The 25,882-nt window shown below is 56.6% G+C and overlaps 3 protein-coding genes across 11 annotated transcripts in view; all 3 read right to left on the reverse strand.

Annotated features, from left to right (window-relative positions):
* Positions 1 to 197: 197 nt before the first annotated feature.
* On the reverse strand, positions 198 to 5,328 carry LRRC24 (leucine rich repeat containing 24). 5 transcript variants are annotated; one of them, XM_053896311.1, is made up of 5 exons: positions 5,004 to 5,328; positions 2,690 to 3,025; positions 2,256 to 2,534; positions 1,923 to 2,091; positions 198 to 1,243 (listed from the first exon to the last, which is right to left on the reverse strand). In XM_053896311.1, exons 2-5 carry the CDS (start codon positions 2,993 to 2,995, stop codon positions 315 to 317), a joined length of 1,683 nt encoding a protein of 560 aa, XP_053752286.1. In that variant the 5' UTR covers positions 2,996 to 3,025; positions 5,004 to 5,328; the 3' UTR covers positions 198 to 314. The 5 variants fall into 5 exon arrangements, with proteins under 5 accessions (XP_053752286.1, XP_053752285.1, XP_053752284.1 ...); XM_053896310.1 differs by having other exon boundaries at positions 1,923 to 2,082; positions 3,607 to 5,121; XM_053896309.1 differs by having other exon boundaries at positions 3,607 to 5,121.
* Positions 5,329 to 5,450: 122 nt separating this feature from the next.
* CUNH8orf82 (chromosome unknown C8orf82 homolog) lies at positions 5,451 to 7,069 on the reverse strand. 2 transcript variants are annotated; one of them, XM_019435106.2, is made up of 3 exons: positions 6,871 to 7,069; positions 6,167 to 6,215; positions 5,451 to 5,899 (listed from the first exon to the last, which is right to left on the reverse strand). In XM_019435106.2, the coding sequence occupies exons 1-3, from the start codon at positions 7,030 to 7,032 to the stop codon at positions 5,454 to 5,456; spliced, it is 657 nt and encodes a 218-aa protein (XP_019290651.1). In that variant the 5' UTR covers positions 7,033 to 7,069; the 3' UTR covers positions 5,451 to 5,453. The 2 variants fall into 2 exon arrangements, with proteins under 2 accessions (XP_019290651.1, XP_019290652.1); XM_019435107.2 differs by having other exon boundaries at positions 6,828 to 7,015.
* A 738-nt stretch (positions 7,070 to 7,807) lies between these two features.
* The window catches only part of ARHGAP39 (Rho GTPase activating protein 39), a 108,567-nt gene continuing 90,492 nt past the window's right edge, over positions 7,808 to 25,882 (reverse strand). For 3 of the 4 annotated variants that reach the window (XM_053896285.1, XM_053896283.1, XM_053896286.1), the window contains 7 exons: positions 24,829 to 25,390; positions 15,678 to 15,770; positions 12,362 to 12,435; positions 10,770 to 10,969; positions 9,930 to 10,021; positions 9,430 to 9,599; positions 7,808 to 9,340 (listed from right to left, as the gene is read on the reverse strand). In XM_053896285.1, the coding sequence (XP_053752260.1) occupies positions 9,146 to 9,340; positions 9,430 to 9,599; positions 9,930 to 10,021; positions 10,770 to 10,969; positions 12,362 to 12,435; positions 15,678 to 15,770; positions 24,829 to 25,390 (1,386 nt within the window). In that variant the 3' untranslated portion in view covers positions 7,808 to 9,145. The remainder of the gene's footprint in view (positions 9,341 to 9,429; positions 9,600 to 9,929; positions 10,022 to 10,769; positions 10,970 to 12,361; positions 12,436 to 15,677; positions 15,771 to 24,828; positions 25,391 to 25,882) is intronic. The other variant, XM_053896284.1, reaches the window with a different exon arrangement.

A 25,882-nucleotide genomic window follows, 5' to 3' on the forward strand; every position in this document is an offset into this window, starting at 1 on the left:
GCCGGACCTGCAGAGCTAGCGATTAGGGTGATGCTGGAGGGCTCTTTTCTGGAGGGCTTCGGTAGGGCCGTGGGGAGCCTCCTCGGCCACCGTCCCTTGGCGCCTTAGGGCTTCTGTCCGCAGAGCTTGGGGTCCGCAGGTGCCTGCGCCCCGCCCTCGGGCCCCCAGATCCCACACACGGCTCGCCGCACACTGCGCAGCTTTTACCCTTTACTGACTGCGCTGGAGCATGCGCGGGGCGAGCCCGCGGGCCTGCCAATCCGCGGAGACTACGTCATCAGCGAGCGCCCGCCCGCCCCTCTGGGCCGCACTCTTCAGCAGTGGATCTCGTAGGCTGCCGGTGGCTGCAGCGGGAGGCCCTGCGCCGGCCCGGTTGCTGCGCCATCGGCAGCCTCCGTCGGGCCCTCGGCGAAGAGTGGCTTGGAACGGTCGATGACGAACATCTCGTGGCCTCGCTCGTCGCGGAGCTCCTCGAGCTGCGCGAAGGTGCAGGGCCCGTCCGAATAGTCGTTGACGAACAGCGCGCCCTCCCCCGGCAGTCCCGGCGCCTTTTTTCTCTTGCGCCGCCGGCGGCAGATCATGGTCGCCAGCAGCAGCGCCGTGAGCGTAAGGAGCGCGATGGCGCCCGCGATGGCCGTCTGGGTGGCCAGGCCCAGGGCGCGGAAGGCCATGCTGCCGGCCTCTTGCAGGGGCTCGTGGCTGACGGGGCCGGCGGCCGGAGGCGGCGGGGGCGCCAGCTGCAGCTGCTGCTGCTGGGACAGGTTGACCAGGAGCTGGAAGGGCACGCGGGCGGCGCCGCCGGCGTTGGAGGCCTCGCACTCGTACTTTCCAGCGTGGGCCAGGGTGATGTTGGTGAGGAAGAGCATGCCGCTGCCCGTGTCAGAGGCGCCGGGCCCGCCGGGGCGCGGTGCCCCGCCTTCTGGCTGGATCTGGGCCCGTGGCTGCCCTTCACGAGGCTGGGCCACCTTTCTCCAGGTCACCAGGGGCTGCGGGTAGCCGGAAGCCTGGCAGGCAACGCGCAGGTCCTCACCCAGGTTGGCCGTCACCTCCAGCGGCTCCACGTGTACAGAGGGCGGGATGCAGATGAGGCTACTGCCAGATATGTCCAGGAGACTTTGAAGTGCCAGGCGCGGGGGCTCTGCACACATGATGTTCTTGTCCCTGGAGCTGAGCAGCCGCTGGCCCCCTTCCTTGATCCATGCTCCCAGCCAGTGCAGGGCACAGTCACAGCGCCATGGGTTCTCTGTGGGCAGAGCAGTGGCGGACGGGTAGCTCAGGAATGGTCCCAGAACAACCTGTGCAGTTGGGCTTCTGCTGGCCAGAACCGGAACCCCTTTCCCACCTCTCGGAGAGGGGCCCCTGCCACCTCTTCTCTGACCTCAAGCTCCCTGGAGTGTGGGCAAGCTCTTCCCTCCCCCTGCAGTTCTGTGCTGCGAGGTCCAGTTCACTAATTTCTAAGAAAGCCTCTGCTCCTTTGAAGTCTCTCCCTACAGCAAGTCCCATTACTTGGGTGGATAGTCGGTGTCCCCAAAGGCATCCCACAGCACTGAGACCTCACCAATCCTGTCAGCCTCGTCCTCAGGTGCTGTGTCCTGGAAATGCCAGCCCTAGTTTTGTCTTTCCAGTTTCTGTCTGTCACCCCCATAGCTCCCGAGTGTCCAATCCCTCAACCGAGGATTTCTACCTTTTCTGTCTTAGTCCTTAGGCCAAGTCCCTGAGCTGTGCCCCTTCCAGCACTCCCATGCCTATCAGCCGCCCACGGATGGGTCCAGGTGATGGTATGACCCTGCAGAGCGCTCCTGGATGGTCCGGGATTCAGAGCCACTGCCATCAAAGCCCACTCCACACCTGGGCCTGCTTCCCACTGCCACCACTGTGGCCGAGGAAGATACCTTGGCATGAGAACCTTCCCCAGGAGGTACCTGTGAGGCGCAGGACCTGCAGGCTGGCCAGGGGCTGTAGGGCCTCACGACTGATGGTGCCCAGTTGGTTCCTGCTGAGGTCCAGCAATGCTAGTGAGGAAAGCCCAGCCAGGGCCTGGTCCTCCAGCAGCTCAATGCTGTTTTCCTGCAGGTGCAGCTCCTGCAGTCGCTGAGGGAAGGACAGCACATCATCAGGGGAAGGGGCCCTGGCGGCCAGGTCCCCTTCTTACGGCGCTAACCTGGGTTAACTTTTCTCCCTTTCACTGCTCCAGCCCCGCAGGGCAGGTGGAGGTATCGGAGGACCCTTGCCCTTGCCCACCTTCCCCCCCTCACCGGTAGGTGCAGGAAGGTGAAATCCAGCAGCTGCACTAGCTGGTTACCAGCCAGGTAGAGTGCACGCAGCTGGGCCAGGCCCGCGAAAGCGCCAACTCGCAAGCCGCGTAGCCGGTTGCCGGTGAGCGCTAGCTCTAGCAGGCGTGACTGCGCGCGGAAGACGCCTGGCTCCAGGGCGCGCAGGCTGTTATTGTGCAGGTAGAGACGGCGCAGGGCGGCGAGAGGCGCCAGTACGCCCGGTTCCAGGCGCGCGATGCTGTTGTCCTGCAGGAACAGCGTCTGCGGGCCGGAGGGAGGGTGGGAGGGTGTTTACCCTGCTGAGGGAGTCTCCCTCCCCTGGGGCTCTCCAGCACCCACAGGGACATTCACACACCCCTCCCTCCGTGTCGCGGGCACCTCTAGCCCGCGGCCCAGTGGCCCCAAGCGGTGCCCACCTGCGTCCCGGGTGGGATTCCGGGCGGGACGACGCGAAGCCGCAGGGCGCCGCACTCCACCGTGGCGCTGTAGCAGCGGCAGGCGGCTGGGCAGCCGGCAGCGCGGGGCGGGAAGCCAGGGAACCACAGCAGCCACAGCAGCAGCAATGTGGGCGCCCCCGGGGCCATCTCCCGCGGGACCGGCCGCGGACCACGAAGCTGCAACCTCCTGACGGGCCTCCTTACAGTCCGCCCTGGATGTGATGTGCCTCCTGAAACACAGGTTGGCAGGCCTGCCCCTAACACTTGAGAGCCAGCGAAGAACATGGATGGAGGCCCACACCCTGTGTCTAATTTCTGAAAAGTTATAAATCAGTTCAAGCAACCGATAAAAACAAAAACAAGAAACAAACAAAAAAGTTGGCTTTTTTCCTTTGCAAAAACACAGTCACGAAGATTTGGAGCATCAGGTTCCAGTTTAGAATTTCCAGAGTTCTTAGTCTTACCACACTGGCCATGTGGGGAGAGCCAACACCACCCCAGCCCCCTTCTCTTCCCATCTATTTCCATCTGGCACTGTAAGGGATTTTGCACTCATGCATGTGGGTGTCCCTACTTTCTAGCAATTAGCCACTCCTTGACTCCAAGGTACAAGAGCCTGGTGCAAAGTGTGGGCTTGGGAACATGTAGGTGGTGAAGCCCAGGACCCAGTTACCCAAGTGCAGGCTAGAAGGGGAAGAGGCTCTAGGAAGACATTTCTCCTTGTCCACATGGAGATGTCCAAAAGCAGAGCCCAGAGCAGAAGTCTTGTGCCCCCAAGACGAAGCCCAAGGCCCCACACCACAAGTGTCCTTGTCTTCACCTGACCCTGACCCAGCATTGTCTAGTCCTTTTTTATCCCTAGAACTCATGCTCTGTCTCCTGACCCTGGGACCCACCTGATGTATGTTGATGGGAAACATGGGTAGAACTGATCCTGGGAGCCACCAGCCACAGGAAAATGCAAGCATAGCTTGGCCAGCCCCTGCCCAAGCCCTTGTGGGGGTGAGGGTGGGTGGAACAGCTTAGACAGAATTAGGGTTAATTCTCAGGAACTTGTTAGACAATTGGGGGTTGTGATACACAATAGGAAAGTCAGTTCACGAGCCATGGCCTATGTTCTCTCTGCTGTTTCCCAGAATAGTGCTTCTGTTTTGGGGAGTAGGAAGGGCCCTGGAACAGCTGGGTTGTAAAAGAGGGGCCTTGGGCCACCAGCTGGGTTTCTAGGATAGTTCCCAAGTGGGCTCTGGGAGCAGTGACCTCCTGGATGGTAAAGGAATATATAGTGTGTTGGGGATTTATGCACATGAACCGGTGATCCTATAAAGATGGGAAGACCTGTGTCTAGTTCCAGGCACAGTGAGTCCAGTTTTAAAGGTGGGGACATGGGCTGAGAAGCCAGCTAGTCTGGAGCCAGGGACAGCAAAGCTGAGGGTGTGCTGTCATGCAGCCTCCAGCCCTTCCTCAAATGGTCCCCACTCCGAATAACTGCCTGTTTTCCAAGTCTCTCTGCTAGCAAGAGTGAGTCATGTGGAAAGGGACCAAGTGCCCTTGATGTCTGTTCGAATCTTGCTCTAAATTGTAACTCATATGATTATTTAAAGTCACTAGAAATGAGGTAGGCACAGCAAAAGTTTTAATGGAATAGCTTTGGCCCAGGCAGAGTCAGTTCCCAAGTGTCTCAGGATGTGCGTGAAGCCCAAGAATCTAAAGGCATACTCTGGGCTCCTGGGATCCACTTCCCTGAGCATAAGGGCTGGTTCAGGTTTTGCCCAATCAGGCTCCAGCAGCCAGTCCTCTTAAGTAGAGGGGCTTCTTGGCTTCCTCCTCAGGATTCAAGGCACTGTTCACAGGGACACCCCCTAGACGCTGATTGGAATAAAAGGGCCGGCCTGAGCAGGGATGAGGGCCCAGGCGGGAAGAGCAGAGGAGGCCAGCCCAGAAATCCTTTTACCCAGCGGACAGCCCTCTAATCCGGTTGGGCAGGGGGCGGGGCGTCACACACAGGATTCTGCGATGGCTGTTACCGTCTCCAGGGCACCCATCTGTGCGGAGACTGGAGCGGCGAGGAAGCCCTGCGACCCCCTCGGGAGCAGTGCGAAGCCCAAGTCGCGTGCCTCGATCCCCCATGGTGTCACCTGCATCCCCTCCAGCTGGGTCTGTCCCGGGCCAGTTCAGGCCAGGGCGTGGTCCCCGCCAGGTCGCCTCCCCTTCTCGATGCGCGCTGGGGACATAGCCGGGAAGGCCCCCGATCCCACCCCCATGCCCACTGACCTCGGGTCGGGCGCCCCCTCACCTGACGCTCCCGCGGCGCGGCTCCCCCGCTGAGCCCGAGGCGCCCAGGCCCACCGAGCAGTGCAGGGCGGGGGAGGGGCGGACGCCGCTCGCGCACGCGTACTGGAGCCCCTGCGCCTCCAGCCGCGCCGCCGGGGCCTGCCCCTGTAGGCGAGGGCCGAACCAAAGGACGCCCCAGGCCCGAGGTGTTGGGGGATGGGGGGGGGGGGGGGAGTAGAAGGGCCCGCGACCCCGCCCCTCCTCGCGTTCGAAGCCGCGGCAGCACCTCGGACAGCGCCGAGCACCACGGGGCCGCGGTGCACCTCTGCCGCGCACGCGCATTCGGCCGGCGCGCTCTTTCGGTGGCGCGTGCGCAGCGATGCGCGGCCCGGGCCACAGCGGTGAGGGGAGAGGGGGCGGGACCTCGGCGGGGCCAGGGGCACCGGCGGCCGCCAGCCTTCCTGCCTGCGGCTCAGGGCCGCGAGGCGGCGAGCAGCAGCGGGGCCAGGTCCATGGTGAGGGCGAGGCGGCGGCCTTGCCAGCGCACGTGTGAGGGCAGCGCGGGCGCGCCGGGCGGGTACTCGAAGCAGGCGCTAAGCTCGAAGGCTAGGGCGGAGCGCACCAGACCCACGCCGCCCGCTCGCTCTGGCGCGGGGTGGTAGAGGCGGCCGTTGGCGGCCAGAGGCAGCAGACGCGCCGGCTCGAAGGGCACGGCCAGGGCCTCACCGCCGCCGCAATAGGAGAGACGCGGGGGCCCGGAGCCCGAGGCCAGCAGGTGCGTGAAGACCACCGGCCGGTCTTCGCAGCGCAGGAAATTGCGCTCTCTGCCGCAGGGCGAGAGGAACGGGAAAGAGGCCTCGTAGCGACCGCTGTGGTTGGGTCTCAGGCGGGAGAAGAAGGTGACCAGGAACTGTGGGTCTGGAGGAGAAGGACACGGTTGCTTACCATGCCACGCTACCCTACCCGGGGCCCTACTTCCCCAGGCAATCGGCGCGCCCTGGGCAACGCCACGGGCTGGCGCCGGATGTGGGCACACCACCTTGGCCTCACTCTAGACAGCAGGGCTCATGAGCACAGGATGCCCAGTCCTCTGCTTCGGACGGGCCAGTCGGCAGGCTGGGGAGCAGAGCCCGCCAGGGCCTTGCCGAAGGGAGAAGAAAGGTGGGGAAGAAGTTGCACCGGTACCTTTGAAGCAGGTGATGAAGTTCTTCATTTTGGAGTCATCCAGGAAAAGCTGCAGACAGAGGGGCAGGCCGTGGCCCATGAGTCCCAACTGGAAGCCCGACAGAGTCGGCCCCAGGGCGGGGAGGCTTGGGCAGGCCTGAGCCGGGGCCAGTGTCCACTCTCCTTGCGCTCCTGTGCACGCCGTGTGCAGGGAGGCGAGTGGAAAGTAAACCTGGGAACCCTGCCAACATTCCTGCATCTATCCCGCACTCCGGGCCGTGCGGGTTCCTGGGCTGCCATGCCCTCCCTGTACCTCTCCCTTCCTCCTTAAAAGTTTCTAATCAGATGTGTCACCTCCTCCGCGGAGGCTCCCGGACCTGCTTCCTCCCGGATATGCTGGATGATTCCCCTGCCAGGGCTTGCAAAACAGGCAGGGCGACCCGAAGCTGGGGACCACAGGGTCGGGCAGGATCTGGGGATGCAGAGCGCACGAGACGCAGCAACGGGTGGCAGGTTGGCTGCTGGGGGGCGGGGCGGGGGGCGACCTCTCTCGGGCTGAGACCGGGCGCCCCAGGCGGTCCAACTCTCGGTCCCACCTCAGCAGTCAAGTTCTCATTCTTTAGAGACCCCGCCCACCCATCCGGCCCCGCCCCTCTTACAGGCGCCCCCTCTCTGGCCCCACCTCTCTAACCGGTGCGCCCGCTCCGGCCACGCTCCCGGCCCACCTGGCCCTGATGATCCACATAATAAAAATACTCTCGCGTCTGGGGCTCTGGGGTCTGGCCCTGCGTGTAGGAGACGCCCCCGCCCCCGCCGCAGGCCCGGGTCCCCGGGGACCGCGCCAAGACCACGGCGCACGGCCGGAGCGCCCTGCATGCCCTCCACATCTTCCTCCCGCGCCGGAAGCGGCGCGCGGGTCACGCGGGACTGGCGCTGCGTGAACAGCCTTCCTCCCCGCGACTCCGCGGCCTCACACTTTGGTTCCGGCAGCTGTCGCGGAGCTCGCTTTCCCGGGTCGCGCGGGATTCCAGGGCCGTGGGCAGCCCCTACGCTGTTCATTCTCTGGCCTGCGGGAGCGGCCCGTCCTGCCATCCCGCCGGGGTGGGGGAAAGAGACCACCTGCCGGCGGGGTGCGCACGCGAGACGGACTGGGAACGGGGCCCTGGCGGGAGTGCAGGTTCTGTCCCTGTCCCTCTGCCCTCGGGGGCCGACCGCCGGCACTGGCCTCTCGGCCTACCGCTCAGAAAGTCAGCTTGGTGGGGCGGAGTCTGCGTGTTCAAGCAGCTTCGGAATCAACACTGCCTAGCCATCTATGGCAGATTGAGGGTAGGGAGGGTCGCAAAAAGCCCACTCCCCGCGCAAACAGGCCTTTATAAAGAGGTCAAGATACATACCCCGGGGGCCTCAGAAGGCGCAGGGCGGCCCAGCACCCACCTGGTGCCTCCTCCCTGGCCCTCATTCCCAGGAACCAGCCTTGCTTGCAGCCCACCGCTACCCCCCCCCCCCCCCCCCCCCCGCATTCTCCTCTGGTCTGTCCACCCAGGTGACTGTGCCAGCCCACAGGCTGGCTTATGTGGTGGGCTGCCCAACCCCCAAACCAGCCCCCTGCAGCCCTGCTGCGACTGGAAGAACAGGAGTCGACAGAAAGTGACCATGGCTCTGAAGTGTCCATATGTATTTTATTCACACAAAGTGTTGTCACCTCTTGAGTCCATGCGTCAGAGCCAGAGTCTGTGGCCGGGCCACCCACCCCAGGCCCGGAGACCACCCGACTGAGGACGCTACCTCAGGGAACACCCGGGCCACGGCAGGGCTGGGCTTTTTTGTTTTTAATAAATAAAAACTCAACTCTAAAAAATATATATATATATGTATATATATATAAACTGGGGAGAAATTAAGTTTTACAACTGGAACTCAAAATTCCAAAATGGAAAATGTACAAACTGAGAGTCTAGGTACTTCCTACCCCCAGCTCTGGCCTTGAGGAAGGGCACTCCTGGGCGCTCCCTGGTTCCCCAGCTTGGGGTTCCTTCCCTCTCTTCTACTGCAGGTCCCAGATGGGGATGGGGCAGGGTTTGGTTTTTGGTCAGGAGCCAAGAAAGTGGCGAAGAAAATGAAGGAGTGAGATCAACTTGCTCTGCAGAGGACAGGCTAGGACGGCTCAGAGATAAATAGCATTTGGGTTAAAACTATGTCATTAGCAAATTTAGTTCTTATATCTTTCCCTCTATATCTCTATACACAGGCGGGTTGGTGTGCCGGATAGATTCTGAATTTATAGTTACACGAAGAAAAAAATACTCTTGCCCCCCACCCCCACCCTGCCCCAAGAATGCCTGCTCAACCCTGCCCCCCACCCCAGAGGACTTTGGTTTGGGGGCCCCTCCCTACCTAGAGAGAGCCTGCCAGGCCCTGCTCTGGTGATGGGACAGCCCAGTGCCCTGGGGCCCCCAAATTCCCACGGTCTCCACGTTGGAGGCCACAGGTGGCAGGGGGCAGGAGGAGGCTGCAGGCCAGGAAGGAAACAGAGGGGAACCGGGGAGGGGCAGAGGAAAGAGGGGCAGCCGGGCAGGGTCCAGGCCAGGGCCAGGCTGAGCGCAGGAGCCCCAGCTCCAGGGGAGGGTGGCATGTGCTCTCGGGCCGGCCGGGAGGGGCAGTGTCACTTGGCTCCAGGAAACAGAAGGCACTTTCTCGGGGCTGACCGGCCGGTGGTGGGCGGGGCGGTGCCCACAGAACTGGCCACGAGGCAGCGGGGTGGGAGGGGGGTGTGCGGACAGAGACGCCCTTCCCAACCCCTCTGCCCTGGCTGCGACCTCAGGCCCGGGGCCTGGGTGGGAGAGCTGGGGGCTTCCAGGGCTGGGGCGGGCATGGGCGGGGCCTGGCATGCTGCCTCCGCGGCTGGGGCGTTCCCTCCCCCCTCCCGGCGTGCTCCCCTGCCCGGGCGCACACACCCGAGCGTCGGCTCTGTCCCCACCCTCGGTCCTTGGGACCCACGTGCTATAGCACGCCCTCCATGAAGCTGGTGTCCAGGTGCTGGATGAGCACGCGTAGGAATGACATCTCCTTGCGAGTGTTCTCGAAGATGACGCGCGGGTCGTCCGACCGGCAGCGCAGGCAGTTGGGCGCCATGACCATGGCCAGGTTGCTGACATCCATCTTGGTGATGGCCACGTTGGCTGGCTGCACGAACACCTGCGGAAGGGAGAGGAGGGTGGGCCCAGGCTGGCGTGTTGAGTGCTCGGGGAGGGATGGGGGGGGGGGGGGAGTGCCCCACCGCATACCTGAAGGAAGCGGATGAGGTAGCACAGCACCAGGCGGTTGATGCGGGGCAGCGAGTGCACCACGGCCACGGCGGCCTCAGGGCTCTCGTAATGTGCGATGCACTGCTCGTAGAACTCGTGCGGGATCAGGGGCTCTTCCAGCTCCCGATACCACAGCTTCAGCAGCGACGCTACAGACACAGAGCAGGGGGGAGGGGGAGGGCTCAGCCCAGCCTGCTCGACAGGCACCCCTGTAGTGGGAGCAAGGGCGAGGCAGGGGATGTGTCGGGGAGGGGAGGCAAGTGGCGTGACCAGACTGGAAAGAGTCCACCTAGCCCAGGTAGGCTGCCCAGGCCGGCCCTGGAGGCCTGGGGGATTGTGCAGGGAATGAAGGAGGGCTGCAGGAAGGAGGCCCCAGGGGAGACTCTGATGGGCAGGGGGTGTCTGTGCTGGAAACGGACCGGGAGCCACACTGTTCCAACGGCCCAGACCTGCTCCAGCTCCTAGGCGAATGGGCTCACCAGGGACGTGGGGGTCCTCCAGGCCTGTAGGCACCTTCCACTGGTCTACCTGTAGCTTCAGGGCGTTCACTTCATCAATGTCCCCAGGAACTCTGTGGAATACACGGGTGAGTCTCACCGAGTTGGAATCTGTCTTGCCCTTGATCAGGCGCCTCCCCATTAGACTGGCCTCTTTTCCACCAGGGAGAGAGGTGGCTTGGGGCTCCTACCCCATGCATGCTGACTGCTGTCCCTCCCCACTCTGCTAGCCACCCCCGTGCGGATGCCATTATCACCGAGGCCACTGAGGACCAAACCCACAAGCCTGTTTCCCCAGCTGTTCTCTTGGGGCGTGGGTGGAGGGCCTTGTACCATTCCCCCCGCAGGGCAGGAGCTATCATCCCTATTCACAGGCGAGCGGTCTGCTTGCTGTTGCTGTGTCTTTCTAGGCTCATGTCTTTGGCTCTGCCTGTGGTTGCTGTCCAAGTGCCTTCTGGGACCCTGGTGGCCATTTCTGCTCGGGAACGGTCTCTGGCTGACCCCCCTGCCTAAAGTCAGGCGTGCTGCCATTCAAGGGGACGACTCTCTGACTTGCTTCCTAAGGACAGGGCCCTGCCCTGCCTCTCCAGGCTACCTAGTGGCCCATTTGCCCCAGGGTGTCCCTCCCCACCTTCAGATGACGGCCTCCTGTGGAGGGCCTCTCTGGCTACTCCCAGGCAGGGGCATGGGTCTGGACCCCAAAACCCAGGGCTGAAGCACAGAGTTAGGCCCAGTGGTCCTGGTGTCTGACGGCTCCTGCCTGCCTGACACACAGTGCAGCCACCTGAGGCTCCCACACCCAGGGCCCAGGTTGCGGGGCACCTGAAGATGCCTTCCGTCTGGTCACCGTTGAGCGCTAGCACCTCCTCAGACAGACGTGTCTGTACCCAGGGCAGCTGCCGGTCAGGGTAGCGCTCCTTCTGCAGGCTCATGACCTCCTGCAGCGCGCTGCCAAACATGGATGGGCTGAACACAGCGTTCTTGGCGTGCCGGATCTCCTCCACGTTGGGCTTCTTCAGCCCCTGCCAAGATAGCCCAGCTCTCCGTCTCGGTGTGGCCCCACTGCCCTGCTCCCAGCCTTCCCTGTGCCCTGTACCCCTCCCAGGGCTGCCTCTGGCTCGGCCACCCTCCCTTCTCCCCTGTCCTCTCATCCCCGGTAACTCCAGACATCTGCCCAGTCAGAGCTGGCGGTACCCGCAATTCCCTGGTCCCCAAGTCACTGGGGGAGGGGCAACATGCTGGGCCACCTACACTGTCCCAAATTTTTAGGTGGCCCTTGTTGGTCACACAGGAGGAAGAGGGGAAGGACTCCTGGAATGAGAGCTGCCTGTGGCAGTGGGAAGCCCAGGCTGGCTGACCTGGACCATGTGAGACCACCCTGGGGTAGAGGTGAGGGGGGAAAGCCTGAGGTGGGTACAGGCAGCAGCTTCTAGAGGCAGGACTACGGAAGTGCATTCGAAGGGAGAAGGGGAAGGGACAGCCAGGCTCCAGGACAGCTGCCTTCAATAGTTGGGGAAAGGTCTGGCATAGGAGGGCCTGAGGGCTTCCTGGGTAGGGGTGGGGTGGTAGGCTGAAAGGGAGGAGGGAGTGGACAGAAGGGAGAAGATGGCCACAAATCCTAAGACCAGGGAACAAGGTCCAGATGTTTGGTGTGACTGAGGCCCCTCTACGGGTGCCGCAAAATGTGGGCTCAGGGCAGGGAAGATGAGAGGTTGTGGGAGGGGTGTGGCTGTCCAGCTCTGCCAGGCAGTAAGAGGCCCCAGCAGCAGAATGGGGGCCAGGGAAGTGGCTAGGGGAGCACACTACTGGGACCACCCGCACAGCTACCAGTGGGGGGTCTGGGCTCTTGGACCATCATGGCCAGGTGGGTGGCCCTGTGTGAGTGAAGGGGCACATGGTCGTCTTCTGAGCCCGCCCTGCATGCCAAGGCTGGGCCTCCCCTGGGTCCAGAGGCAGTCTGCCAGGGTGGGAGGGTCCCTTCTGGGAAGGGTGGTCTCTTAGCCTGCCCACGTGCTGTGCCTTTCTCTGCCCCTCACCCGCACCAGTATGACGGCGACAGGCCTGGGGCAGCTGGTGCTGCTGCGGCAATGCGTCCCACCCTCACTTGGGCCGGCGCCCTGATGCCCTGGCCTAGCTACACATCCCTTTGCCTGCAGTGGCTCCTCAACTTGCGGTGCAGCCCCTGCCCGAGGCCTTTCCCAGCTGCCTGCCTAGGTAGGCTCCCTGGAGCACTTTCTGTGCTGTGAACTGTCACACGCCCCACCCCGAAGCCGAATGTGCAGGCTGGGCTCAAGGTGAGCGGGACACTCAGTAGGATGTGAGGGGTGGCTTGCCAAGGCTTCCTTCTGGACCCTGCCTGGGGGTCACCGGCATAGCCTGCCACCCCTGCCTGGCTGTCCTAGGGGAGCTCGTACCTTTTTGGCCCCCGTCAGGGCCGCCTTTTGCAGCTTGTGGTAGCAGTACTTGGCGTATGTGCTGATCGCCACCCCTGGAAGAGAGCAGGTTCTGGTCGGCTGGGTGTGGGTGCGCGGGGCACAGAGGCTAAGAGAAGCAGCAGCAGGGGTGAGGAGAGGCAGCTTCTGCAAGAGCCCTGGGGGCCCGGGCCAGTGGGTCCTCACTTTTCTGGGCTAGGTCCTTGAAAGCAGAAACCCACATCGAGAGGCCAGAGGGACTCCCTCGCCTCAAGGAGCCAGGCTTGGGAGGCGACTCCTCTGCCAGCCCACCCACACTTCCTCACGGCCAGGAAGGGCAGGCTGGGAATGAGACTTATCCCCACTGAGTCACAGGCAGGATAGGGCAGGACCTGGGCCCCGGGGTCTCCAAACCCATGCTCCCCTTGCAAGTTAGCCCCGAGGAGCCCCTGACAAGGGTCATTTCCACAGGCAGCAGGGCTAAAGGAGCTTAGTGCCCTCTGCCTTGGTCCAGCACTGGGGACGGGGCTTTGGGCCAAAGGTCCTGCAGCCCTGCGTCCAGCCAGGGATGCTGTGTAGCTGTGGTAGAGGGATCTCAGCCTGCCGCGCCCCATCCCTGTCTGTTGAGGGCTGTGTGGACAGGAGTCATGGAAAGGGAAGCCAAGGAGATGGCTGCAGTGGAAAAGGGGATGAATGTGGAGAGAATGCCCCATGTCCCAAGCTTGGGTGTCAGTGGGAGGGCCACGCCACAGAAGGACACCTTTAAATTCTGCCCGAGGGCTGAAGGCGGCTGGGAGAGGGCTTTTCTAAACTCTGCCCCTGGCAGAAGTTCTGGCTAGTTGTCATGGGGGTGATGGCTCGGGTGGCAGTTTGAGGGCAAGAACCTCAGGGAACTTGGCCATGAGGTTCTCCAGATACAGAAATGAGGGGAAGGAGAGAGAAGCACAAGGTGGGGAGGAGGGAGAGGTAGTGGGGGAGGAGATCCCACACAGGGTGGGTTTGAAATGTGTGCAGCATCTTTCCTGGTGAAGAGGAGGGGGGTGGTGGGGAAGGGAGGGAAAACAGAAGCAGCGACAAGACCACGAACACGCAATGACACGGAGCCCAGAGGAGCCATCCAGGCATAGGTGCCAAGGACCAACAGACAGAAAAGCTGTAACGTGTGCCTCCAGGCTCAGGACTGGCCCCTTCTCTGGAAGGCCCTGCCCCTGCTGGGTCCACCTGCCCCAGTGCCTGCCGGCCAGAGGGAGGCCTCTACACCCAAGTCTCAAATCCAAATACCCCCATCTTCTTTTAAGGGAAGCAGTTTCTTGTGGACGTTCAAGCACATGGGGGTCTTTGGACCTCAGTGTGAAAAACATAAACATGGCTTAATGAAAATCTTTTTGAGTTATCCCAAGATAGTTTTATTATTGTAAGTGGTAAGGGGATTCTTTTTTAGAGTAAAGTGAAAACAAACATTTCTTATTCTCCCTGGAGAATCTGTTTCCCTATGGTCCCGGGGGGATCCACAGATCCCTGGCAGAGAATCCTAGCTGCTGCCTCTGACAGGCCAGCTCAGGACACAGCACCTAGAACCTTCTGCCACAGGCCGACCTGGCCTCTCTGGGCAGGCTGTCAGGAACCTGGAAGGCAAAGGGGGCCTTGGGCTTTACACTGGCCACCAGGAGCCCAGAGAGCACTTTGTAGCAGGCAGCAGACTGGGTAGGGCCTAGCGAATGCCTCCTGTCTCAGGGCCTCTCCAACAGACTGTGGTCTGAAGATCCTGAGGCTGCCACCTCTCAGTTGGTAACCCTGGTCAGAAGGCAGCCTTTCTGGGCCTTAGCTTCTTCCTCTGTAGGATGAGACAAGGACACCTACCTCACAGGTGCCCATAAAGGGCTGACCTTGGGGTCTGGTGCACAGCTCAGCAGCTGCAGGTATCACAGGGAGGACCAGGGCTGTGGCCATGTATGCCCAGAGTCCCAAGAGCCCCTCTGCACCCTGTACTGCCGTGGACAGAGCTCCCCAGGCCGGGACTGAGGGCTGTCTGCTGAGTGCCTGGGAGGATGTGCAGGGCCTACGGCCAACCCAGGGAGACTCTCACGGTGGTGTGGGGTGCTCTGCTTTGGGCCCACTGACCTGTCCTAGCCTTGCCAGGACACGCCATGCCCAGTCTTTATGTGGGGAGATGGTGGCCCCAAGGGGACTGACAGAAGCAGCTGAGTCTATGCTGCTATGCCAGGGATCCAGGCCTGCCCTGGGGCCTTAGTGCCCCTGAGCCCTGGCTTCAAGCCTCAGAAGCCGCTGGATCTGGCCAGAACCTGCCACTGCCACCTCTTGGCATGGACACTGCTGGGTCCCAGGGCTTCTAGCTCCCTCCTCACTACCCAACACCATCTTGGGCTGTAGTGTCCTGCTTAGCCCAAGCCCAGGCCCACAGGAGCCCATTCGCTGTGCCCCCAGGCCCACCTGCCTGTGGCAACACGACTCGTGAACAGGCTCCGGTAGGAGCTCAGAGCCCCTCCACTCCGTTCCAGATGGGTGTGGCCCAAGGGCAGTTGAAAATTGTGGACTGCAGCTTCCCCTTTGTGTCCAAGGGCAGCATGCATCCAGAGAGCTTCCCAGAGGAAGGGGTGTTGAGGTTGACTGGTATTAGAGAAACAGAAATGGGGCAAGTCTGGGGAATGAGTTATGTGTACCAAGGCTGAGGGAAGTGCCAGGGGTGGGGCAGGGGCTGGTCCCAGAGCCCCGGTGCCAGGAAGGGAAGCTGACAGGACAACAGTGAGACCACCAGCTCTCCCAGCAAGGAGGGTACAGTTTTGGGTTAACAGGGCTTCCGTGGAGCTTGGACAGCAGCAGGATGGGGGTGTGAATCTTGAGCCAGGCCCAGGAGAAGGGCAAGGCTGGTGGGGTTGGTTGGAAAACCCATGGGCTCCCACCAGGGAAGCAAGGCTAGGGTGGCCTGGGTTGGAGGTCAGGACTGGGCAGGCACTGGCCCTCAGGGCACTTCCTCAGCAAACACTCACCTAGGGGGGCTTTCGCAGGCCTTGCCCAGTTCGTCCTCACGCCCCTCCCCACTGAGAGCCCAGCGTGAAGTTGGAAATTGTTCTGAAGCACCTCGGAGAAAGGCGCAGGGCAGGTGTGGCCTCTCCCAGGACCCTCTTCAGTGACCTGGGGCCTCCGGCTGGCTCAGGAGGCCGCAGGCCTGATGGTTAGTGCCACCCCACCAACACCCCTTCCAGCCCAGAAGCGGTTAGAGAAAGGAGGCCAGGCGGCCTAGGCCGGAGAGCAGAACTGTGCAGACACAGCGCACAGGGGCTGTGGGGAGAGGCCCTACCATCCGGCTCCTCAACATAAGGCTTGGGTTTCTTTCTCAACTTGGACTTCTTCTTAGTGTTCCTTTCCAGGAGCGCTTTCATATGCTGCGTCACTGGGGAGCAAACAGAGCCATGAGGACCACAGAACACAAAGCCAGGAATGCATGCCCACGCGGGTCGAGATGTGGCTGGCGAGGAGGCCCCTGGGCCTGCTTGCGGCTGACCCCCATCAGCTGGGAAGGTATTGCACCCCTGCTGGATTCCTCAAAGGGAAACAGGGCCATGGCCAATGCCCAGCTGGGGCTGAGGAGCACCCAGCCCAGCAGTGATGTGGTGTGTGTGGTTGTGTATGGGAACGTGTCTGGACCATGTGACCCGGGTAGGTACTGGGGCCCTGCTGAGCACTGTCAACCAGAAAGCTGGCTCTGTTCATGCTAGAGGTGGGCAGGAAGATGCAGGGGAGGTGACCCTGGTCAAGAGAAGAGAGGCAGCCAGTGCCTGACCCTCTGGCTGGCTGGAGGAGCCCCCAGCCCAGCCATCTGGCTCCTAAATGGCTGCACTCAGGGGTCCCAGGCTCCTGAGCTGGTGCTGGAGAAGGTGCTGAGCAGCACAACAGGCTTCTGGGGTTGATCTGGGCATGCCTCCCACTCTGTGCAAAAAAACCTTACCACTGTTGATAGGGAGCCCTTCGCACCCCCTCCATCCTGAGCTCTCTGGAAGGGAGTCTCTATGCACAGCCCACACTAAGGTTGGGAGTTTCGCTCTTCTCTGACAGTGGACCATTTACACAAATTATGTGTTATTCTTCTGCACAGGAGATTGCTATCTTACCTATCATTTATTTTTATCACTAAGGACTTGTGGGCGTATCATTTCACACTCTGAGTTATAATCCAATACGACTTCATTTTCCCTCAACTGCTCCAGCTTTGGCCACTGGGAGCCCTTTCCGTTGGCTCCTGTGTCCTGACACACCCTGCCAACTCCCCGTGGCCCCACCAGCACTTTCTGACTTGGGCACTGCATCGTGTACACTCCCTGCACCAGCCCTAGATTCAGCTGTTTTTCCAAGGAGCCCTGGTTCCTTGCAGTGGAAAATGGTATTAGGAACCAAGATCTGGGTGTGAGGTGCGCTCATTGCTTTTGGGGTGCTGACAGAGCTAGTAAAGATACATTTGTACACTAGCCCCTGTATATGCACATCCCTCCAATATCCCCACACCAATACTTCCAACTGTGATCCGCCACCACAGGACCCTCTAGACTCCTCTAACTCATTTGTAACTGTTGTATCTTTTTACTCTCTGAACAGTGTCTTTTGAAGAGGAGATTTAATTTTGTTAAACTCCAATATATCAATGTTTTTCTCTTGTAGATAGTGCTTTAAGTATCACACATAAAAACCTTTCCCTAAGTCAAGAAAAACTTTCTCCTGTGTTTTGTACTAGTTTTACAGTTTTAGGGTTTTTTATTTGTTTGCTTTTTAAATTTAGGTTTAGGACTTTCCTTTTTTGTTTGTTTGTTTTGTTTTTTAAAGTTTATTTGAGAGAGACAGACACAGCATGAGCAGGGGGTGGGAGGAGAGGCGGGTGAGAGAGAATCCCAAGCAGGCTCTGCACTGTCAGCCCTTGAACTCACGAACTCACGAACAATGAGATCATGACCTGAACCGAAACCAAGAGTCGGACACTTAACCAACTGAGCCATCCAGACACGGCTACAGTTTTTTAGGTTTTATATTCTGGTTTATGATCTGAGGTAGCTTTTGCATACAACATAAAGTATGGGTTGAAGCTCATCTTTTTATGCATTTGGACATCCACCTGTCCCAGCACCATTTGAGGAAAGCACTATCCTTTTCTTCACCGAAGTGCCTTTGTATCTCTGTGTAAAACTGGTTGATCATATATGTCTGGGTCTAGTTGTGGACTCTATTCTGTCCCACAGATCTACTATCTACCTTTACAGCGACAGCTTATTCTCCTGGCTACTATAGCTTTGTAGCAAGACTTGAAGTAGGGTAGGGTTAGTCCTCCAAATTTGCTCTTTTGTTTCAAAGGTTATTTTGGCTATTCCAGGTCCTCTGTATTTTCTATGGATTTTAGAACCAGCCTGTTAATTTCTAAATTAGGATTGAATCTATATATCAATTTGGGTGGAAGTAACATCTTGACACTATTGAATCTTCTGATTCATAACATGGTATTTCTCTCCATTAACTTAGGCCTTCCTGACTTTCAGCAATGTTTGGGAGTTTTCATTGTAGAAGTTTTAGAAATCTTTTGTCAGATTCATCCCTAACTTTATCATATTTTTTAAATGCTACTTTGGGTTTTTTTTTTCTTTTTTTAAGATTTTATTATTTCTTTTATTAAAAAATTTTTAATGTTTATTTATTTTTTGAGAGACAGAGACAGAGTGTGAGCTGGGGAGGGGCAGACAGAGAGAGACACACACAGAATCCAAAGCAGGCTCCAGGCTCTGAGCAGTCAGCACAGAGCCCAGTGCAGGGCCCAAACCCACAAACCGCAAGATCAAGACATGAGCAGAAGTCTGACGCCCAACCGACTGAGCCACCCACGCGCCCCAAGATCAAGTGATCTCTATACCCAATGTGGGGTTCAAACCCATGACCCCAAGATCAAGAGTCGCATATAACACTGAGCCAGCCATGTGCCCCCAGATGGTATTTTAAAAATGTTTATTTCCAGTAGTGTGTTGCTATTATGTAGAATCATGATTAACTTTTATATTGGTCTTATTTCCTACAACCTTGCTAAACGCACTTATTGTAGTATTTTTATGGATCTAATAGAAGATTGTGTTGCATGTGATTAAAGAAAATTGCACACTTCCTTTCCAATTTGGATGCCTTTTCTTTTCCACGACTTTGCACTGTCTAGGCCTCCAGCATGATGTATAGTAGATGCAGTGGGGTTGGGGGTTCTTGCCTTGTTCTTGATCTTGCGGGGAAAGCATTCAGTCTTTTATCATTATGTATGGTGCTGGCTAGAGGTGTTTCTTAATTGTGGTAAAATATAACCATGAAAATGTAGCCATAGAGCCATTTTAAGTGTACAATTTAGTGGTATTAGATCCATTCGCAATTTCACGCAGCCATCACATTTATTCCTAAAATCCTTACATCACCACAAACAGAAACCTTATACCTATTAAGCAAAAACTCTTCATTTACCCTTCCCCAGCTCCTCGTAACCTCTAATCTACTTTCTGTCTCTATGAATTCGCTTATTTTAGATATTTCATAAAGGTTGGATTATACAGTATTTGCCCTTTTGTATCTGGCTTCTTTCACTTAGAATAACTTTTCAAGGTTCTTCTGTGTTGTAGCATGTAACAGAGCTTCATTCCTTTTTATGGCTGAAAAATATTCCATTGTATCAACAGACCACATTTTGCTTATCCATTCACCTGCTGGACACCTGGGTTGTTTCCACTTTTTGGCTACTGTGAATAATGTTGCTATGAATATTGCTGTACAAGTATCTGTTTGACTTTTTACTTTCCATTCTTTTGGGTACTGAAGGGTTTTAAAAAATATTTGCCTTTTATCTGGTTGAAGAGGTTCCCTTCTGTTCCTAGTTTGTTTAGAGTTTATATCAGGAATGGAAATGTTGGATTTTGCCAAATGTTTTTTCTGCACTTATTGGGATGATCACATGGTCTTTCTTTTTCACTGTTGCTATGGCAAATTACATGGAATTTTAATGTTAAACCAACCTTTCATTCTTCAGATAAACCCTGCTTATTCAAGATGCATTATCTTTTTTATATATTGTTGGAGTCAATTTGCTAATATCATTAACAATTTCCGTGTTTAGGAGAACTGTCTGTGCTTTTCTTTTTTTGTAATGTCCTTTTATAAATTTGGTATGGAATGAACTGAGAGATAGTCCCTCCACTTCAGTTTTCTCAATAGGTTTGTAAAGAATTGTTACACAAACAATGGAATGTTTGCTAGAATTTACCAGGGAAGCCATTTGGGCCTTTAATTTTCTTTGTGGGAAGGTTTTAAGTAACAATTCAATTTCCTTAATAGATACAGGATTTTTTTTTTTTTTCTTTTTGGTTGTCTATTGCTTATTGAGTGATCTTTGGTAGTTTGTGTCTTTCAAGGCATCTGTCCATTTCCTCTTTAAAATTTTTAATGTTTATTTAGTTTTGAGAGAGACAGAGAGAGAAACAGAGAGAGCAGGGGAGGGGCAGAGAGAGGGAGACACAGAATCTGAAGCAGGCTCTAGGCTCCGAGCTGTCAGCACAGAACCTGACGTGGGACTTGAACCCATGAAATGTGAGATCACGACCTGAGCCAAAGTCCAATGCTCAAACAACTGAGCCACCCAGGCGCCCCTGCCCATTTCCTCTTAATTGTCAAATTTACGGCATAAAGTTGTTTGTAACATTTCCTTTTCCTTTTACATGTTAAATCTGTCGTGATATCATCTCTCATTCTTGAGATTGATAATTTATATCTTCTTTTCATTGTGATTAGTCTAGTTAGATATTTATCAATTTCATTAATCTTCTCAAAGAATTAGCTTTTTGTTTCATTGACTTTCTGCATTGTTTTTCTGTTTTCACTTTTACTGATTTCTACTCTGATCTTCATTATTTTCTTTCTTCTGCTTGCTCTTGGTAGCATTTATTTTTTAAGTTTCTTAAAGCAGAAATTGAGGGGTGCCTGGGTGGCTCAGTCAGTTAAGTGTCCAACCTCAGCTCAGGTCATGATCTCGCCGTCTGTGAGTTTGAGCCCTGCATGGGGCTTTGTGCTGATAGCTCAGAGCCTGGAACCACCTGCTTTGGATTTTGTGCCTCTCTCTCTGCTTCTCTGCTGCTCATGCACTGTCTCTGTCTCTCTGTCTCTCTCTCAAAAGTAATTAAACATTAAAAAAAATTAAAGTAGAAACTGAGGTCGCTAATTTGAGATATTATTTTAGAATAATCTCCCTCTAAGAACTGCTGTGGCTGCATCCCACAATTAATGTATGTTTTGTTTTCATTTTCTTTCAGTTTAAAATATGTCCTAATTTCCCCTTAGGTTTTTAAATTTTGTTAATGTTTATTTATTTTTGAGAGAGAGACAGACAGACTGTGAGTGGGGGGCGGGGGCGCAGAGAGAGAGGAAGACACAGAATCTGAAGCAGGCTCCAGGCTCTGAGCTGTCAGCAAAGATCCTGACGCAGGGCTGGAACTCCCAAACTGTGAGATTATGACCTGGGCTGAAGTTGGGCCCTCAACCGAGCCACCCAGGTGCTCCCCAATACCCCCCTCCATCCAGGTTTTTATTTGACCATTGGGCTATTTAGTAATATGTTCTTTAGTTTGCAGATATTTAGGGATTTTCCAGATATCTTAGTGTTAGTGACTGCTAATTTAATTGTGTTGTGACTAGAGAACACACTTCTATGATTAACCTTCTTTAGCATTTCTTGAGATTAGTTTTATGGCTCAGAATATGGCCTATCTTGAAAATGTGGCTGGGATTTGAGTCCAAATGCTCTGGGTCCAAAATCTATACTCCTACCTATTCTAATGGTGGCTGCTTTTCTTTCTTCAAAAAAAAATTTTTTTTTTTTTTTTTTTTTTTTGAGAGAGAGAGAGCACGCAACATGAGCTGGGGAGAAGCAGGGAGAGAGGGGGACAGATGATCCAAAGGCCTGACAGCAGAGGCCTGGACACTGTGGGGCTCGGACTCATGAACTGTGTGATCATGACCCAACAGGAAGTCGGACACTTAATCAACTGAGCCACCCAGGCACACCTATGGTAGCTGCTCCGTTTCTTAAACAGACTTTCAACTAGTCCTTCTGTTTTCAGCTTCAAGGTCACACCCTTTCCAACCATTGCTAGAGGAAGCTGGCTCCACCCACTGTGGAGCTTTTAAGGGTTTGCTACCTACTTCAGCTTCTAAGCCTTGTCACTGTCTGCTTGGGATCCACATTTCTTGGTCTGCCACGTCAGCTTCCTGCCACTTGTTCATGTACTTTTCAGCTTCCAAAACATAGTGTTCATGCTCTTTGTCCTTGTGGGCTTTATTAGTTTTAATGCAGTGAAATATACACAAGATAAAATTTACCATTATAGCCATTTTTAATTGTACAGTTCAGTGGCACTAAGCACATTATTACTGTTGCGCAACCATCACCAACCATCTCCAGAACTTTTTCATCTGTCCAAATGGAAACTCTGTAGGCATGAAACAAGTCTCTACCTGTCCCTCCCCCAGCCTCTGGCATCTGCCATTCTTTCTGTTTTTATGAATCTAAATATTTTAGGGCCCTCTTGAGTTGACTCATACAGTATCTTTTTTGAATTGGCTCATTTCACTGAGCACATTGTTCTCAAGTTTCATCCATGTTGTACACGTGTCAGAATTCCCTTCCCTTTTTTTAAGGCTGAATAATATTCCATTTTATGTATGGACCACGTCTTATTTATCTATTCATCCACTGATGAACACTTGAGCTATTTCCACCTCTTGGCTATTGTGAATAGACTGCCATGAACCTGAGTGTACAACTATCTGTTCATGTCTCTGCTTTCAATTCTTTGTGGTATATACCCAGAAGTGGAACTGAGGGATCCTATCGTAATTCCATTTTTAATTTTTTGTGGAACTGCCACGCTGTTTTCCACAGTGGCTGCAACATTTTACATTCCCTTGTAAATTTTTTTTTTCTCATTTTAAAAATTCCTTCCCTGTTCATTAGTTCAAGGTGGAGTCCGAGTAACTGTATGTGTCAAAACTGACACCTTTACCTGGAAGCCCTAAGTCTTAGAGCATTAACAGTAAAGGAAACTCCTTAGGGTCTGCACCCTCCACGGTGCTGCTATGTGGAGCACGAGGGAGAGCTGTAATCGGTGATGTCTGCTGAGACCCTGCGAGGGAGGTCCTGAGGAGACAAGTGTCGTGAAAGCATTCTGCTGGTGGCTGGCACAAAGGTATGACCATGTATGAGACAGGGCTAAGCTGGGGGTCAGCAGACAGGTGAACTGGGGTTCACTGCACTGGCGCCTTGGTCTCGCACAGTGGTGACCACACAGATGTCACACGTGCGCTGGCACCCAGGCGAGCAACACAGCTCAGGGTGCGGCACCACCTGGGAGCCAGGCTTACTTCTGCCCTTGCCAGTGACCCCAAGACAAGGTGCAGTTTCCTTTCTCAAAGCACAGGCCACACCTCCTTGGCCGACGGGGCCTGCCTTCCTGACCAGCAGCCAGCAGCACCTATGTCCTCGATGCGCCAGTGGGAGGAAGCACAAGACCTCCCCTCTGGTTCAGCACTGAGCAGAGCGTGTAGCAGACGCTAACCCAGGAATGGTCCTGGGGCTGGTTTCTGGCTGGAGGGCAGCCCTGTGTCACATGTGAGATCAGATCCCACAGCCCAGAAGGTCCTTCCTGTTGGTGGGACCACACAGACCCCACCTCCTTCTCTGGGCTGAGACCACCTGGGCCTCCCTCAGTGTGGGTGGATGTTCAAAGTCATGGATGTCCAGGCTGACCACCAATTTCCCCATATACACCAGCCCTGTCCCCATGGTGCAGACACTAGGACGAAGGCCCACAAACCTCTGTGCCATGATGAGTGTCCTGCTGGGCCCAGCATGGGGCCCAGAGCTCAAGTTCCTCATAGGAGCCCCAGCTAGCTGGCTGGAATGGCCCCAGGAGCCTCTGGCCTCTGTCTGTTCACTGCTCACTCACCTTTTCACCTAGCAAGCCCTCCCTGGGCCTCCGAGGGCTATGTGTTGAGCAGTGGACACACACTTTAAGGCCTTTGTGGAATACGCTGAAGTGAACCACAAAGCTAATGGGCTAATGGCCCATCTTGTCCTAGAAAGGCCAGAGAAGACCGAGGCAGACCCAGGCCGCCCCGGGCCACCCGCCAGGTCGCATGTTCTGCATGTTGCGGGAGCCACCTGGGGAGAACCATCTGCTGTGTTCAGTGACCCTGCTTCAAAAACTGCATGCCTCATGAGAATCTCATGGCTTCTAAGATCTGCCACCAAATGGCTGATGTGCTGAATGGTGCCTGTGCTCGATCCGCCTTCCCTAAGACCCACCACTGCCCTGGTAGCCGCAGCCCCCATCATTGTGTGCATACATCCTGGCCTCACACGCCTGGGCTGGGGCAAGGCCCTGGCCAGATCAAGGTAGACAGTCGCTCCCAAAGAACAGCAGCCCATGGCATCTGACCTAGAAAGTGCACGTCTGTGCACGTATCTGCACACGTATGTGTCAGGTGCTGGTTCCATGCCATGCCTTGTGGACACTCATGACTGTCTGGGTGGTAGACAGCCTGCTGCAGGTGCAGGTGTTATCTCTGGCCCTGTCCCCTCTCTGCCTGGCCTAGGACTTGTGCCAGCTTTACAGGCACCGTCTGGCTGGCAAGACCATGGCCCCGAGTCCTCCCCCAAGCAGGCCAGGCCTGGGACCAGACAAACCTGATGCATGGCTTTTGGGATCCCTTGGCAGAATGTGGCCCCACACTTGGCCCCAGGCAGCCACCAGCACCTGGCTACTCATGCTGGTCGAACCTCTGATTCTTTGAGGTGGCTCAAGGCCAAGTCAGTTCGCAGTACCTTGGTGGCCTGGGGCTAAGCTGATGCAGGCCTGAGTCACCATGCTCCTCCCTATTCTCAGCAGCCAGAGCCCTGCTCTGGGACCCTCCAGTCTCTTCCCCCCTCACAACAGACAGCCTGAGTCCCCTGGGATGGCTACCCCTCCAGGCCACAACATGGCTGAAAGCAAACGCAGTTAAGCACACAGGGCTGCCTGATGGCTCTCCCATCAGGCAGAGCGACCAGCTATGAAGGCCTCAGCAGAGTGGATGCCCGCTGGCTGAGACGTGGATGCCAGTGCTCATCCAACCTCCTTCTTTCTGACCTGTTGGCCTGTGGCTGGGAACCCTGTTCTAGGATTGCCTGTGGTTCTTCTCAGGGCTTCAGTGCCAAGGAGGGGCTCCCCAAGGACCCCACATCCTAGTGGAACCCTAGGACATGGCTACCAGAGGACACGTGTGTCTGCTTGGAAGTGCTGTGCCTGCCTCCACGTACCTGCTGCCAGCGCCTACCAGGACGTTCTTGCCACGGCCCTTACCTGAGCTGGTGGCAGAGCCTGGGGGAGCAAGGGGTCTCGCGCACTGAGTCTTACCTTTGGTGTCATTGACGGGGTCCATGTGCCGGTAGATGTAGCCCTCCAGGTAGGAGTGGAACTTGGGTGTGGGTGGGAAAAAGGCCAAGCAGATGGCCATGAGCTCCCAGCCGCGAGCCAGGCTCTCGAGGCGGAAGTTCTCCGTGGTCTGCCGGCACAGCTGGATATAGAGCTCATCCCGCAGGCCCTGCACGCTCCAGCCCTTGGTGGCTATCTCCAGGGCCACATGTAGCGGGTCTGCCTTGGCGCGCCGGTCGCCCATGTACATCTGGATCAGTTTGAAGATCTCACAGGCCTCCTTCTTCACGTGGCGGTCACTGGTCACAATCATGGGCTTCTTGATGGACTCACTGCTCCAGGCCAGCATGTTGGCGATGGACACTTTCCGTCGGAAGAGGCCCTGGGTATGTGTGTTGAAGTGCTTGGAGGCCCAGTTCTCGATGTCAGTTTCCGAGGACGGCTTGCGCAGAGTGAAGGTGGGGAACACACAGCTAGCACTGGGCATCACGCTGCGGGCCTGGCGGCTACTCTCAAACTGGGCACAGGAACCGAGGTCCTCGGACTAGGAAGGACAGACGGGCCATGAGGCGGGTGTGCGCCCTACACGACCCAGCCAGGAGAGAGGTGTGTCCCCCCCCCCCCCCCCCACTGTCCATGAGGCTGCTGGAGAGGCTTGTGCCTCATTTTGTTCTACCCACCTCATAAACACACAGCTGGCGAGGGGACCCAGAGAGGCCCTCCGTCCAATCTTTACCCTAGGGGCTCAGCCTCTGGGAAGTGTTCCCTACTCTTGCGACTAAGGGTTGTTGGTTGGGGCGGGGGGGTGTCCAGTGCAGGTCTGGGGGCAGGAGGAAGCCATGGGTGTGTTTCATTGGCTTTCTGGGCTGTGGCCTTAGGCGGGAAGAAGCTGGGGAATGCTGCCCCCATTGGTGGTGGAAGGATGCTGCCTCCTGCTGGCCTTGCCACTGCTGTTTGCCTCGGCTTCTGCTAGTTCTATGGGCTCTGAGGTTGGGAAGCAGATGAAAAGGGCAACCCTGCCAAGATGCGGAAAAGC

The sequence above is a fragment of the Panthera pardus genome, unplaced genomic scaffold (assembly GCF_024362965.1).
Source record: "Panthera pardus isolate Hobbes unplaced genomic scaffold, ASM2436296v1 HiC_scaffold_7, whole genome shotgun sequence".
NCBI classification, from domain to species: domain Eukaryota; kingdom Metazoa; phylum Chordata; class Mammalia; order Carnivora; family Felidae; genus Panthera; species Panthera pardus.